The 12,110-nt window shown below is 50.1% G+C and overlaps 1 protein-coding gene and 42 non-coding genes across 44 annotated transcripts in view; 1 reads left to right on the top strand and 42 right to left on the bottom strand.

Annotated features, from left to right (window-relative positions):
• The window catches only part of LOC144078489 (atrial natriuretic peptide receptor 2-like), a 30,660-nt gene that overhangs the window by 5,678 nt on the left and 12,872 nt on the right, over window positions 1-12,110 (top strand). Inside the window, exons 14-23 of one of the 2 annotated variants that reach the window (XM_077606574.1) lie at window positions 121-169; window positions 266-373; window positions 541-660; window positions 745-838; window positions 1,031-1,118; window positions 1,197-1,336; window positions 1,533-1,685; window positions 1,779-1,877; window positions 2,111-2,202; window positions 2,390-2,896. In XM_077606574.1, coding sequence (XP_077462700.1) covers window positions 121-169; window positions 266-373; window positions 541-660; window positions 745-838; window positions 1,031-1,118; window positions 1,197-1,336; window positions 1,533-1,685; window positions 1,779-1,877; window positions 2,111-2,202; window positions 2,390-2,413 — 967 coding nt within the window. In that variant the 3' untranslated portion in view covers window positions 2,414-2,896. Of the gene's footprint in view, window positions 1-120; window positions 170-265; window positions 374-540; window positions 661-744; window positions 839-1,030; window positions 1,119-1,196; window positions 1,337-1,532; window positions 1,686-1,778; window positions 1,878-2,110; window positions 2,203-2,389; window positions 2,897-12,110 lie in introns of those variants that run through there. The other variant, XM_077606573.1, reaches the window with a different exon arrangement.
• trnap-agg (transfer RNA proline (anticodon AGG)) lies at window positions 3,022-3,093 on the bottom strand. The gene has a single exon. It is a non-coding gene; the product is annotated as a tRNA-Pro (tRNA).
• On the bottom strand, window positions 3,335-3,406 carry trnap-agg (transfer RNA proline (anticodon AGG)). Its single transcript has one exon. It is a non-coding gene; the product is annotated as a tRNA-Pro (tRNA).
• trnap-agg (transfer RNA proline (anticodon AGG)) lies at window positions 3,492-3,563 on the bottom strand. Its single transcript has one exon. It is a non-coding gene; the product is annotated as a tRNA-Pro (tRNA).
• trnap-agg (transfer RNA proline (anticodon AGG)) lies at window positions 3,806-3,877 on the bottom strand. Its single transcript has one exon. It is a non-coding gene; the product is annotated as a tRNA-Pro (tRNA).
• trnap-agg (transfer RNA proline (anticodon AGG)) lies at window positions 3,963-4,034 on the bottom strand. The gene has a single exon. It is a non-coding gene; the product is annotated as a tRNA-Pro (tRNA).
• trnap-agg (transfer RNA proline (anticodon AGG)) lies at window positions 4,277-4,348 on the bottom strand. The gene has a single exon. It is a non-coding gene; the product is annotated as a tRNA-Pro (tRNA).
• On the bottom strand, window positions 4,748-4,819 carry trnap-agg (transfer RNA proline (anticodon AGG)). Its single transcript has one exon. It is a non-coding gene; the product is annotated as a tRNA-Pro (tRNA).
• Window positions 4,905-4,976, bottom strand: trnap-agg (transfer RNA proline (anticodon AGG)). The gene has a single exon. It is a non-coding gene; the product is annotated as a tRNA-Pro (tRNA).
• On the bottom strand, window positions 5,062-5,133 carry trnap-agg (transfer RNA proline (anticodon AGG)). Its single transcript has one exon. It is a non-coding gene; the product is annotated as a tRNA-Pro (tRNA).
• trnap-agg (transfer RNA proline (anticodon AGG)) lies at window positions 5,376-5,447 on the bottom strand. The gene has a single exon. It is a non-coding gene; the product is annotated as a tRNA-Pro (tRNA).
• trnap-agg (transfer RNA proline (anticodon AGG)) lies at window positions 5,533-5,604 on the bottom strand. Its single transcript has one exon. It is a non-coding gene; the product is annotated as a tRNA-Pro (tRNA).
• trnap-agg (transfer RNA proline (anticodon AGG)) lies at window positions 5,690-5,761 on the bottom strand. The gene has a single exon. It is a non-coding gene; the product is annotated as a tRNA-Pro (tRNA).
• Window positions 5,847-5,918, bottom strand: trnap-agg (transfer RNA proline (anticodon AGG)). The gene has a single exon. It is a non-coding gene; the product is annotated as a tRNA-Pro (tRNA).
• On the bottom strand, window positions 6,161-6,232 carry trnap-agg (transfer RNA proline (anticodon AGG)). The gene has a single exon. It is a non-coding gene; the product is annotated as a tRNA-Pro (tRNA).
• Window positions 6,318-6,389, bottom strand: trnap-agg (transfer RNA proline (anticodon AGG)). The gene has a single exon. It is a non-coding gene; the product is annotated as a tRNA-Pro (tRNA).
• On the bottom strand, window positions 6,475-6,546 carry trnap-agg (transfer RNA proline (anticodon AGG)). Its single transcript has one exon. It is a non-coding gene; the product is annotated as a tRNA-Pro (tRNA).
• Window positions 6,632-6,703, bottom strand: trnap-agg (transfer RNA proline (anticodon AGG)). Its single transcript has one exon. It is a non-coding gene; the product is annotated as a tRNA-Pro (tRNA).
• trnap-agg (transfer RNA proline (anticodon AGG)) lies at window positions 6,946-7,017 on the bottom strand. Its single transcript has one exon. It is a non-coding gene; the product is annotated as a tRNA-Pro (tRNA).
• Window positions 7,260-7,331, bottom strand: trnap-agg (transfer RNA proline (anticodon AGG)). Its single transcript has one exon. It is a non-coding gene; the product is annotated as a tRNA-Pro (tRNA).
• trnap-agg (transfer RNA proline (anticodon AGG)) lies at window positions 7,417-7,488 on the bottom strand. The gene has a single exon. It is a non-coding gene; the product is annotated as a tRNA-Pro (tRNA).
• Window positions 7,888-7,959, bottom strand: trnap-ugg (transfer RNA proline (anticodon UGG)). Its single transcript has one exon. It is a non-coding gene; the product is annotated as a tRNA-Pro (tRNA).
• On the bottom strand, window positions 8,045-8,116 carry trnap-agg (transfer RNA proline (anticodon AGG)). The gene has a single exon. It is a non-coding gene; the product is annotated as a tRNA-Pro (tRNA).
• trnap-agg (transfer RNA proline (anticodon AGG)) lies at window positions 8,202-8,273 on the bottom strand. The gene has a single exon. It is a non-coding gene; the product is annotated as a tRNA-Pro (tRNA).
• On the bottom strand, window positions 8,359-8,430 carry trnap-agg (transfer RNA proline (anticodon AGG)). Its single transcript has one exon. It is a non-coding gene; the product is annotated as a tRNA-Pro (tRNA).
• On the bottom strand, window positions 8,673-8,744 carry trnap-agg (transfer RNA proline (anticodon AGG)). Its single transcript has one exon. It is a non-coding gene; the product is annotated as a tRNA-Pro (tRNA).
• On the bottom strand, window positions 8,830-8,901 carry trnap-agg (transfer RNA proline (anticodon AGG)). Its single transcript has one exon. It is a non-coding gene; the product is annotated as a tRNA-Pro (tRNA).
• trnap-agg (transfer RNA proline (anticodon AGG)) lies at window positions 8,987-9,058 on the bottom strand. The gene has a single exon. It is a non-coding gene; the product is annotated as a tRNA-Pro (tRNA).
• Window positions 9,144-9,215, bottom strand: trnap-agg (transfer RNA proline (anticodon AGG)). Its single transcript has one exon. It is a non-coding gene; the product is annotated as a tRNA-Pro (tRNA).
• On the bottom strand, window positions 9,458-9,529 carry trnap-agg (transfer RNA proline (anticodon AGG)). Its single transcript has one exon. It is a non-coding gene; the product is annotated as a tRNA-Pro (tRNA).
• trnap-agg (transfer RNA proline (anticodon AGG)) lies at window positions 9,615-9,686 on the bottom strand. The gene has a single exon. It is a non-coding gene; the product is annotated as a tRNA-Pro (tRNA).
• On the bottom strand, window positions 9,772-9,843 carry trnap-agg (transfer RNA proline (anticodon AGG)). Its single transcript has one exon. It is a non-coding gene; the product is annotated as a tRNA-Pro (tRNA).
• trnap-agg (transfer RNA proline (anticodon AGG)) lies at window positions 9,929-10,000 on the bottom strand. Its single transcript has one exon. It is a non-coding gene; the product is annotated as a tRNA-Pro (tRNA).
• trnap-agg (transfer RNA proline (anticodon AGG)) lies at window positions 10,230-10,301 on the bottom strand. Its single transcript has one exon. It is a non-coding gene; the product is annotated as a tRNA-Pro (tRNA).
• Window positions 10,544-10,615, bottom strand: trnap-agg (transfer RNA proline (anticodon AGG)). Its single transcript has one exon. It is a non-coding gene; the product is annotated as a tRNA-Pro (tRNA).
• trnap-agg (transfer RNA proline (anticodon AGG)) lies at window positions 10,701-10,772 on the bottom strand. Its single transcript has one exon. It is a non-coding gene; the product is annotated as a tRNA-Pro (tRNA).
• Window positions 10,858-10,929, bottom strand: trnap-agg (transfer RNA proline (anticodon AGG)). The gene has a single exon. It is a non-coding gene; the product is annotated as a tRNA-Pro (tRNA).
• On the bottom strand, window positions 11,015-11,086 carry trnap-agg (transfer RNA proline (anticodon AGG)). The gene has a single exon. It is a non-coding gene; the product is annotated as a tRNA-Pro (tRNA).
• On the bottom strand, window positions 11,329-11,400 carry trnap-agg (transfer RNA proline (anticodon AGG)). Its single transcript has one exon. It is a non-coding gene; the product is annotated as a tRNA-Pro (tRNA).
• On the bottom strand, window positions 11,486-11,557 carry trnap-agg (transfer RNA proline (anticodon AGG)). Its single transcript has one exon. It is a non-coding gene; the product is annotated as a tRNA-Pro (tRNA).
• trnap-agg (transfer RNA proline (anticodon AGG)) lies at window positions 11,643-11,714 on the bottom strand. The gene has a single exon. It is a non-coding gene; the product is annotated as a tRNA-Pro (tRNA).
• Window positions 11,800-11,871, bottom strand: trnap-agg (transfer RNA proline (anticodon AGG)). Its single transcript has one exon. It is a non-coding gene; the product is annotated as a tRNA-Pro (tRNA).
• On the bottom strand, window positions 11,956-12,027 carry trnap-agg (transfer RNA proline (anticodon AGG)). The gene has a single exon. It is a non-coding gene; the product is annotated as a tRNA-Pro (tRNA).

Below are 12,110 nucleotides of genomic sequence, written 5' to 3' on the forward strand. Positions count from 1 at the left end.
GAATGAAAAACTCAGGCAGGAGCCACTTAAAGACTCTGTGAAGTAAAGTCAGATTTAATCCTGTATACAATCTATGGTTCCTAAAAACGTGGGAAAACTGAGCTATCTTTGTCCTTTCAGTTACGCCATGATCTTGGTGGAGATAGCTACTCGCTCTGACCTCATCTCAGTGAGTACGATGGCTGCTTCTTCTTAAATCTGGATTACGACCTGCGGTTCTGCTTTGATCTTGGCTTTGTAATGAGCAGTTCTCCTGGTCGTACAGGACAAGGCGGAGGGAGTGAGGATGGATGTCACATGGCGCCCTCCTCTGCCTGAGCTCAAACCAGGAAAAAACGACGTTGACTGCCCAAGTCAAGAAGACTACTGTGAGGTATAACCATATCATAATGCAAGCGCATTTTTTGTCTGCTCTTCGAGTGGAAATCGCAGGAACCAAATTCATACACAGTCAACTGAGCAAGTTACTGATTGCTGCAGTCTGTAGCAAGATCGTCACTTACTGTTCTGTATGTATTGTATGCTATAAATCATTGGCAGCTTATCAAGAAGTGTTGGTCTCACAACCTCACCACGAGGCCCACATTTGAGCAGGTCAAGAAGATGCTGGACAAGATGAACCCACATAAAGTCAGCCCCGTAGACATGATGATGAATCTGGTAAGTGTCCTTTTGAAATGTTGCTAGTAGCTACAAAAATGCATGAACGTGGAAATATGACAAAAAAAGGTTTATTGGCTGCAGATGGAGAAGTACAGCAAACATCTGGAGAGCATCGTGGCTGAACGAACACAGGACCTTCTTCAAGAAAAACAAAAGACTGATCTCTTGTTATACAGTAAGTGTTGCTGTTGATTAAAGATGCAAGCACTTCTGCAACTAACACAGATCACAACACGTCAGTGAATTAAATTCAATGGGTGGAGACCAAACACTTGCTTGTGCTGCATTCCATTGGTGTGTGAGCAAAATACAACTTCCTCACTCTAATCCTGAAAAGTTCTATTTCCATCATCTATTTCCTCTGTAGGTATGTTACCAAAGCCAGTTGCCGATGATCTTCGCCAAGGTCGAACTGCGGAAGCCCAGACCTTTTCCAATGCCACCGTCTACTTCAGGTTTGTTGGCAAGGGTCAATGGACTGGAATACTAGAAGCATGTTAGTTAATCTGTGTACGTTTGCCTTCTCATGATAGTGATATTGTGGGCTTCACTCAGCTGTCAGGGGCCAGCACACCGCACCAAGTTGTGGACTTTCTGAACCAGCTTTACACCACTTTTGACGATATCATTGACAATTATGGTGTCTACAAAGTGGAAACCATTGGCGATGCTTGTAAGTGATGAATAATCATTCATTAATTTTCCATACCGCGTATTCTCGAGGGGTGGTGGGCTGGAGATTCTTTGGCTGCAGCCACTTGAGGCAATAACGTGAAAAAAGTCGGAATTAGAGAAAACCGCAAAACAATGTCTTACAGTATTTTCCCGTACCTTCTTTTCCTGTCCTTCAAAATGGCTGGCTGGCACAGATATGGTGGTCTCAGGGGTCCCACAAGAAAACGGCATCAATCACGCTGGGGAGATTGCAAGCATGGCCTTGGATCTGGTCAATGTTTGCCACACATTTAAGATCCCCCACAAGCCTAATACACAGCTGAAGATTCGCGCAGGCATCCACTCAGGTACTTTTAACATTTCCACGTCTCCCTCTTAACAACCATTTTATGCAAAATGTAAATGTACTTGGTGAAGAGTGTAGTGATTTGTGCCATCAGGGCCTGTCGTGGCTGGTGTGGTTGGAACGAAAATGCCTCGTTACTGCTTATTTGGAGATACTGTCAACACGGCGTCACGGATGGAATCAACGAGTGAAGGTAATTAAGGTTAAGAAAAATGAGCGCTTACTTCTGATTGGAAATACAGTATATTTTAACCATGCAAAAAAACCTTGATTTTTATATTACACTCTTCTGAATGTATAGAGCTATACATAACTTAGCACAAACTATTTTTACTCTATCTTTAAGAATTCATCCGATCTTCAGTTTGATAAATAATTGTTTTATTTTAATGATTGTGTGTGTGTGTGCGTTTGCTTTTTTCAAAGCATTGAAGATCCAAGTGAGTGGGGCCACAGCTGACTTGCTTCACACTTTAAGAGGTTACATTCTAACTTGCAGAGGAATGCTAAATGTTAAGGTAAATCCAGCAATTTTAAATTCCTAAAAATACTCACCTTTTTAACTGGTAAGACATGCGCTGTTAAGTAAGGTCTATTTATAACAAGACTTTATTTTAGCCACTGGAATAAAATGCTAAGATCTGATGACAATATTAACCTATCTAAATGGTTATTAATGTGCCGTAATTCCCTTAAATTCCAAAGAAAGAGGCCTGGTCCAGGATTTGAACTTAGGACATCTCGCACCCTAAGCAAGAATCATACTACTAGACCAACGAGCCACAGGTGTGGGCAACTTTACCCTTTGGTTCTCAAATGGTCACCAATGTGCCAGATTCCCTTCAATATCACAGTTCCAAGAATGAAGGGCTCATCCAGGAGTTGGACCCAGGATCTCTTGCACCCTGAGCAAGAATCATACCACTAGACCAAGAAGCCACAGGTGTAGATTGATTGGCCCTTTGATTCTCAAATGGTCACCAATGTGCCAGATTCCCTTCAATGTCACAGTTCCAAGAATGGAGGGCTCATCCAGGAGTTGGACCCGGGACTTCTCGCACTTTGAGCGAGAATCATACCACTAGACCAACAAGCCACAGGTGCAGGATGGTCGACCCTTTGATTCTCAAATCGTTACCAATGTGCCAGATCCCCTTAATGTCACAGTTCCAAGAATTTAGGGCTTGTCAGGGAGTCGCACCTGGGACATCACGCACCCTAAGCGAGAATCATACCACTAGACCAACAAGCCACAGGTATGGACAACATTACCCTTTGGTTCTCAAATGGTTACCAATGTGCCAGATTCCCCTCAATGTCACAGTTCCAAGACTGGAGGGCTCGTCCAGGAGTCGGACCCAGGACCTCTCGCACCCTAAGCGAGAATCATACCACTAGACCAACGAGCCTCAGGTGTGGGCATCCTTACCCTTTGGTTCTGAAATGGTTACCAATGTGCCAGAATCCCCTCAATGTCACAGTTCCCAGAATGTAGGGCTCGTCCGGGAGTTGGACCGGGACCTCTCGCACCCTAAGCGAGAATCATACCACTAGACCAACGAGCCACAGGTATGGGCAACACTACCCTTTGGTTCTCAAATGGTTACCAATGTGCCAGCTTCCCTTCAATGTTACAGTTCCAAAAATGGAGGGCTCGTCCGGGAGTCGGACCCAGGACCTCTCGCACCCTAAGCGAGAATCATACCACTAGACCAACAAGCCTCAGGTATGGGCAACCTTACCCTTTGGTTCAGAAATGGTTACCAATGTGCCAGAATCCCCTCAATGTCAAATTTCTAAGAATGGAGGGCTCGTCCGGGAGTCGGACCCGGGACCTCTCGCACCCTAAGCGAGAATCATACCACTAGACCAACGAGCCACAGGTGTGGGCAACCTTACCCTTTGGTTCTGAAATGGGTACCAATGTGCCAGAATCCCCTCAATGTCACAGTTCCAAGAATCGAGGGCTCGTCCGGCAGTTGGACCCGGGACCTCTCGCACCCTAAGAAAGAATCATACCACTAGACCAACGAGCCACAGGTGCAGGTTAATTGACCCTTTGGTTCTCAAATGGTCACCAATATGCCAGATTCCCTTCAATGTCAAAGTTCCAAAAGTGGAGGGCTCGTCCGGGAGTTGGACCCGGGACCTCTCGCACCCTAAGCAAGAATCATACCACTAGACCAACGAGCCACAGATGTGGGCAACTTTACCCTTTGGTTCTCAAATGGTCACCAATGTGCCAGATTCCCTTCAATGTCAGAGTTCCAAGAATGGAGGGCTCGTCCGGGAGTCGGACCCGGGACCTCTCGCACCCTAAGCGAGAATCATACCACTAGACCAACGAGCCTCAGGTGTGGGCATCCTTACCCTTTGGTTCTGAAATGGTTACCGATGTGCCAGAATCCCCTCAATGTCACAGTTCTAAGAATGGAGGGCTCGTCCGGGAGTCGGACCCTGGACCTCACGCACCCTAAGCGAGAATCATACCACTAGACCAACGAGCCACAGGTATGGCCAACATTACCCTTTGGTTCTCAAATGGTTACCAATGTGCCAGATTCCCCTCAATGTCACAGTTCCAAGACTGGAGGGCTCGTCCGGGAGTCGGACCCAGGACCTCTCGCACCCTAAGCGAGAATCATACCACTAGACCAACGAGCCACAGGTGTGGGCAACCTTACCCTTTGGTTCTGAAATGGTTACCAATGTGCCAGAATCCCCTCAATGTCACAGTTCCAAGAATCGAGGGCTCGTCCGGCAGTTGGACCCGGGACCTCTCACACCCTAAGAAAGAATCATACCACTAGACCAACGGGCCACAGGTGCAGGTTAATTGACCCTTTGGTTCTCAAATGGTCACCAATATGCCAGATTCCCTTCAATGTCACAGTTCCAAAAGAGGAGGGCTCGTCCGGGAGTTGGAACCGGGACCTCTCGCACCCTAAGCGAGAATCATACCACTAGACCAATGAGCCACAGATGTGGGCAACTTTACCCTTTGGTTCACAAATGGTCACCAATGTGCCAGATTCCCTTCAATGTCAGAGTTCCAAGAATGGAGGGCTCATCCGGGAGTCGGACCCGGGACCTCTCGCACCCTAAGCGAGAATCATACCACTAGACCAACGAGCCACAGGTATGGGCAACATTACCCTTTGGTTCTCAAATGGTTACCAATGTGCCAGCTTCCCTTCAATGTTACAGTTCCAAAAATGGAGGGCTCATCCGGGAGTCGGACCCAGGACCTCTCGCACCCTAAGCGAGAATCATACCACTAGACCAACGAGCCTCAGGTATGGGCAACCTTACCCTTTGGTTCAGAAATGGTTACCATTGTGCCAGAATCCCCTCAATGTCAAATTTCCAAGAATGGAGGGCTCGTCCGGGAGTCGGACCCGGGACCTCTCGCACCCTAAGCGAGAATCATACCACTAGACCAACGAGCCACAGGTGTGGGCAACCTTACCCTTTGGTTCTGAAATGGTCACCAATGTGCCAGAATCCCCTCAATGTCACAGTTCCAAGAATCGAGGGCTCGTCCGGCAGTTGGACCCGGGACCTCTCGCACCCTAAGGAAGAATCATACCACTAAACCAACGAGCCACAGGTGCAGGTTAATTGACCCTTTGGTTCTCAAATGGTCACCAATATGCCAGATTCCCTTCAATGTCAAAGTTCCAAAAGTGGAAGGCTCGTCCGGGAGTTGGACCCGGGACCTCTAGCACCCTAAGCGAGAATCATACCACTAGACCAACGAGCCAGAGATGTGGGCAACTTTACCCTTTGGTTCTCAAATGGTCACCAATGTGCCAGATTCCCTTCAATGTCAGAGTTCCAAGAATGGAGGGCTCGTCCGGGAGTCGGACCAGGGACCTCTCGCACCCTAAGCGAGAATCATACCACTAGACCAACGAGCCTCAGGTGTGGGCATCCTTACCCTTTGGTTCTGAAATGGTTACCTATGTGCCAGAATCCCCTCAATGTCACAGTTCTAAGAATGGAGGGCTCGTCCGGGAGTTGGACCCGGGACCTCTCGCACCCTAAGCGAGAATCATACCACTAGACCAATGAGCCACAGATGTGGGCAACTTTACCCTTTGGTTCTCAAATGGTTACCAATGTGCCAGATTCCCCTCAATGTCACAGTTCCAAGACTGGAGGGCTCGTCCGGGAGTCGGACCCAGGACCTCTCGCACCCTAAGCGAGAACCATACCACTAGACCAACGAGCCACAGGTGCGGGCAACCTTACCCTTTGGTTCTGAAATGGTTACCAATGTGCCAGAATCCCCTCAATGTCACAGTTCCAAGAATCGAGGGCTCGTCCGGCAGTTGGACCCGGGACCTCTCGCACCCTAAGAAAGAATCATACCACTAGACCAACGGGCCACAGGTGCAGGTTAATTGACCCTTTAGTTCTCAAATGGTCACCAATATGCCAGATTCCCTTCAATGTCACAGTTCCAAAAGAGGAGGGCTCGTCCGGGAGTTGGACCCGGGACCTCTCGCACCCTAAGCGAGAATCATACCACTAGACCAATGAGCCACAGATGTGGGCAACTTTACCCTTTGGTTCTCAAATGGTCACCAATGTGCCAGATTCCCTTCAATGTCAGAGTTCCAAGAATGGAGGGCTCATCCGGGAGTCGGACCCGGGACCTCTCGCACCCTAAACGAGAATCATACCACTAGACCAACGAGCCACAGGTATGGGCAATATTACCCTTTGGTTCTCAAATAGTTACCAACGTGCCAGAATCCCCTCAATGTCACAGTTCCAAGAATGGAGGGCTCGTCCGGGAGTTGGACCCGGGACCTCTCGCACCCTAAGCGAGAATCATACCACTAGACCAACGAGCCTCAGGTGTGGGCATCCTTACCCTTTGGTTCTGAAATGGTTACCAATGTGCCAGAATCCCCTCAATGTCACAGTTCCAAGAATGGAGGGCTCGCCCGGGAGTTGGACCCGGAACCTCTCGCACCCTAAGCGAGAATCATACCACTAGACCAACGAGCCACAGGTATGGGCAACATTACCCTTTGGTTCTCAAATGGTTACCAATGTGCCAGCTTCCCTTCAATGTTACAGTTCCAAAAATGGAGGGCTCATCCGGGATTCGGACCCAGGACCTCTCGCAACCTAAGTGAGAATCATACCACTAGACCAACGAGCCTCAGGTATGGGCAACCTTACCCTTTGGTTCAGAAATGGTTACCATTGTGCCAGAATCCCCTCAATGTCAAATTTCCAAGAATGGAGGGCTCGTCCGGGAGTCGGACCCGGGACCTCTCGCACCCTAAGCGAGAATCATACCACTAGACCAACGAGCCACAGGTGTGGGCAACCTTACCCTTTGGTTCTGAAATGGTTACCAATGTGCCAGAATCCCCTCAATGTCACAGTTCCAAGAATCGAGGGCTCGTCCGGCAGTTGGACCCGGGACCTCTCGCACCCTAAGAAAGAATCATACCACTAGACCAACGGGCCACAGGTGCAGGTTAATTGACCCTTTGGTTCTCAAATGGTCACCAATATGCCAGATTCCCTTCAATGTCACAGTTCCAAAAGAGGAGGGCTCGTCCGGGAGTTGGACCCGGGACCTCTCGCACCCTAAGCGAGAATCATACCACTAGACCAATGAGCCACAGATGTGGGCAACTTTACCCTTTGGTTCTCAAATGGTTACCAATGTGCCAGATTCCCCTCAATGTCACAGTTCCAAGACTGGAGGGCTCGTCCGGGAGTCGGACCCAGGACCTCTCGCACCCTAAGCGAGAATCATACCACTAGACCAACGAGCCACAGGTGTGGGCAACCTTACCCTTTGGTTCTGAAATGGTTACCAATGTGCCAGAATCCCCTCAATGTCACAGTTCCAAGAATCGAGGGCTCGTCCGGCAGTTGGACCCGGAACCTCTCGCACCCTAAGAAAGAATCATACCACTAGACCGACGGGCCACAGGTGCAGGTTAATTGACCCTTTAGTTCTCAAATGGTCACCAATATGCCAGATTCCATTCAATGTCACAGTTCCAAAAGAGGAGGGCTCGTCCAGGAGTTGGACCCGGGACCTCTCGCACCCTAAGCGAGAATCATACCACTAGACCAATGAGCCACAGATGTGGGCAACTTTACCCTTTGGTTCTCAAATGGTCACCAATGTGCCAGATTCCCTTCAATGTCAGAGTTCCAAGAATGGAGGGCTCATCCGGGAGTCGGACCCGGGACCTCTCGCACCCAAAGCGAGAATCATACCACTAGACCAACGAGCCACAGGTATGGGCAATATTACCCTTTGGTTCTCAAATGGTTACCAACGTGCCAGAATCCCCTCAAGGTCACAGTTCCAAGAACGGAGGGCTCGCCCGGGAGTTGGACCCGGAACCTCTCGCACCCTAAGCGAGAATCATACCACTAGACCAACGAGCCACAGGTATGGGCAACATTACCCTTTGGTTCTCAAATGGTTACCAATGTGCCAGCTTCCCTTCAATGTTACAGTTCCAAAAATGGAGGGCTCATCCGGGAGTCGGACCCAGGACCTCTCGCACCCTAAGCGAGAATCATACCACTAGACCAACGAGCCTCAGGTATGGGCAACCTTACCCTTTGGTTCAGAAATGGTTACCATTGTGCCAGAATCCCCTCAATGTCAAATTTCCAAGAATGGAGGGCTCGTCCGGGAGTCAGACCCGGGACCTCTCGCACCCTAAGCGAGAATCATACCACTAGACCAACGAGCCACAGGTGTGGGCAACCTTACCCTTTGGTTCTGAAATGGTCACCAATGTGCCAGAATCCCCTCAATGTCACAGTTCCAAGAATCAAGGGCTCATCCGGCAGTTGGACCCGGGACCTCTCGCACCCTAAGAAAGAATCATACCACTAAACCAACGAGCCACAGGTGCAGGTTAATTGACCCTTTGGTTCTCAAATGGTCACCAATATGCCAGATTCCCTTCAATGTCAAAGTTCCAAAAGTGGAAGGCTCGTCCGGGAGTTGGACCCGGGACCTCTCGCACCCTAAGCGAGAATCATACCACTAGACCAACGAGCCACAGATGTGGGCAACTTTACCCTTTGGTTCTCAAATGGTCACCAATGTGCCAGATTCCCTTCAATGTCAGAGTTCCAAGAATGGAGGGCTCGTCCGGGAGTCGGACCCGGGACCTCTCGCACCCTAAGCGAGAATCATACCACTAGACCAACGAGCCTCAGGTGTGGGCATCCTTACCCTTTGGTTCTGAAATGGTTACCTATGTGCCAGAATCCCCTCAATGTCACAGTTCTAAGAATGGAGGGCTCGTCCGGGAGTTGGACCCGGGACCTCTCACACCCTAAGCGAGAATCATACCACTAGACCAACGAGCCACAGGTACGGCCAACATTACCCTTTGGTTCTCAAATGGTTACCAATGTGCCAGATTCCCTTCAATGTCACAGTTCCAAGACTGGAGGGCTCGTCCGGGAGTCGGACCCAGGACCTCTCGCACCCTAAGCGAGAATCATACCACTAGACCAACGAGCCACAGGTGTGGGCAACCTTACCCTTTGGTTCTGAAATGGTTACCAATGTGCCAGAATCCCCTCAATGTCACAGTTCCAAGAATCGAGGGCTCGTCCGGCAGTTGGACCCGGGACCTCTCGCACCCTAAGAAAGAATCATACCACTAGACCAACGGGCCACAGGTGCAGGTTAATTGACCCTTTGGTTCTCAAATGGTCACCAATATGCCAGATTCCCTTCAATGTCACAGTTCCAAAAGAGGAGGGCTCGTCCGGGAGTTGGACCCGGGACCTCTCGCACCCTAAGCGAGAATCATACCACTAGACCAATGAGCCACAGATGTGGGCAACTTTACCCTTTGGTTCTCAAATGGTCACCAATGTGCCAGATTCCCTTCAATGTCAGAGTTCCAAGAATGGAGGGCTCATCCGGGAGTCGGACCCGGGACCTCTCGCACCCTAAGCGAGAATCATAACACTAGACCAACGAGCCACAGGTATGGGCAATATTACCCTTTGGTTCTCAAATGGTTACCAACGTGCCAGAATCCCCTCAATGTCACAGTTCCAAGAATGGAGGGCTCGTCCGGGAGTTGGACCCGGGACCTCTCGCACCCTAAGCGAGAATCATACCACTAGACCAACGAGCCACAGGTGCAGGTTAATTGACCCTTTGGTTCTCAAATGGTCACCAATATGCCAGATTCCCTTCAATGTCACAGTTCCAAAAGTGGAGGGCTCGTCCGGGAGTTGGACCCGGGACCTCTCGCACCCTAAGCGAGAATCATACCACTAGACCAACAAGCCTCAGGTGTGGGTATCCTTACCCTTTGGTTCTGAAATGGTTACCAATGTGCCAGAATCCCCTCAATGTCACAGTTCTAAGAATGGAGGGCTCGTCCGGGACCTCTCGCACCCTAAGCGAGAATCATACCACTAGAACAACGAGCCACAGGTATGGGCAACATTACCCTTTGGTTCTCAAATGGTTACCAATGTGCCAGATTCCCCTCAATGTCACAGTTCCAAGACTGGAGGGCTCGTCCGGGAGTCGGACCCAGGACCTCTCGCACCCTAAGCGAGAATCATACCACTAGACCAACGAGCCACAGGTGTGGGCAACCTTACCCTTTGGTTCTGAAATGGTTACCAATGTGCCAGAATCCCCTCAATGTCACAGTTCCAAGAATCGAGGGCTCGTCCAGCAGTTGGACCCGGGACCTCTCGCACCCTAAGAAAGAATCATACCACTAGACCAACGGGCCACAGGTGCAGGTTAATTGACCCTTTGGTTCTCAAATGGTCACCAATATGCCAGATTCCCTTCAATGTCACAGTTCCAAAAGAGGAGGGCTCGTCCGGGAGTTGGACCCGGGACCTCTCGCACCCTAAGCGAGAATCATACCACTAGACCAATGAGCCACAGATGTGGGCAACTTTACCCTTTGGTTCTCAAATGGTCACCAATGTGCCAGATTCCCTTCAATGTCAGAGTTCCAAGAATGGAGGGCTCATCCGGGAGTCGGACCCGGAACCTCTCGCACCCTAAGCGAGAATCATACCACTAGACCAACGAACCTCAGGTGTGGGCATCCTTACCCTTTGGTTCTGAAATGGTTACCTATGTGCCAGAATCCCCTCAATGTCACAGTTCTAAGAATGGAGGGCTCGTCCGGGAGTTGGACCCGGGACCTCTCACACCCTAAGCGAGAATCATACCACTAGACCAACGAGCCACAGGTACGGCCAACATTACCCTTTGGTTCTCAAATGGTTACCAATGTGCCAGATTCCCCTCAATGTCACAGTTCCAAGACTGGAGGGCTCGTCCGGGAGTCGGACCCAGGACCTCTCGCACCCTAAGCGAGAATCATACCACTAGACCAACGAGCCACAGGTGTGGGCAACCTTACCCTTTGGTTCTGAAATGGTTACCAATGTGCCAGAATCCCCTCAATGTCACAGTTCCAAGAATCGAGGGCTCGTCCGGCAGTTGGACCCGGGACCTCTCGCACCCTAAGAAAGAATCATACCACTAGACCAACGGGCCACAGGTGCAGGTTAATTGACCCTTTGGTTCTCAAATGGTCACCAATATGCCAGATTCCCTTCAATGTCACAGTTCCAAAAGAGGAGGGCTCGTCCGGGAGTTGGACCCGGGACCTCTCGCACCCTAAGCGAGAATCATACCACTAGACCAATGAGCCACAGATGTGGGCAACTTTACCCTTTGGTTCTCAAATGGTCACCAATGTGCCAGATTCCCTTCAATGTCAGAGTTCCAAGAATGGAGGGCTCATCCGGGAGTCGGACCCGGGACCTCTCGCACCCTAAGCGAGAATCATAACACTAGACCAACGAGCCACAGGTATGGGCAATATTACCCTTTGGTTCTCAAATGGTTACCAACGTGCCAGAATCCCCTCAATGTCACAGTTCCAAGAATGGAGGGCTCGTCCGGGAGTTGGACCCGGGACCTCTCGCACCCTAAGCGAGAATCATACCACTAGACCAACGAGCCACAGGTGCAGGTTAATTGACCCTTTGGTTCTCAAATGGTCACCAATATGCCAGATTCCCTTCAATGTCACAGTTCCAAAAGCGGAGGGCTCGTCCGGGAGTTGGACCCGGGACCTCTCGCACCCTAAGCGAGAATCATACCACTAGACCAACAAGCCTCAGGTGTGGGAACCTTACCCTTTGGTTCTGAAATGGTTACCAACGTGCCAGAATCCCCTCAATGTCACAGTTCTAAGAATGGAGGGCTCGTCCGGGAGTCGGACCCGGGACCTCTCGCACCCTAAGCGAGAATCATACCACTAGACCAACGAGCCTCAGGTATGGGCAACCTTACCCTTTGGTTCAGAAATGGTTACCATTGTGCCAGAATCCCCTCAATGTCAAATTTCCAAGAATG

The sequence above is a fragment of the Stigmatopora argus genome, chromosome 8, assembly GCF_051989625.1.
Source record: "Stigmatopora argus isolate UIUO_Sarg chromosome 8, RoL_Sarg_1.0, whole genome shotgun sequence".
NCBI classification, from domain to species: domain Eukaryota; kingdom Metazoa; phylum Chordata; class Actinopteri; order Syngnathiformes; family Syngnathidae; genus Stigmatopora; species Stigmatopora argus.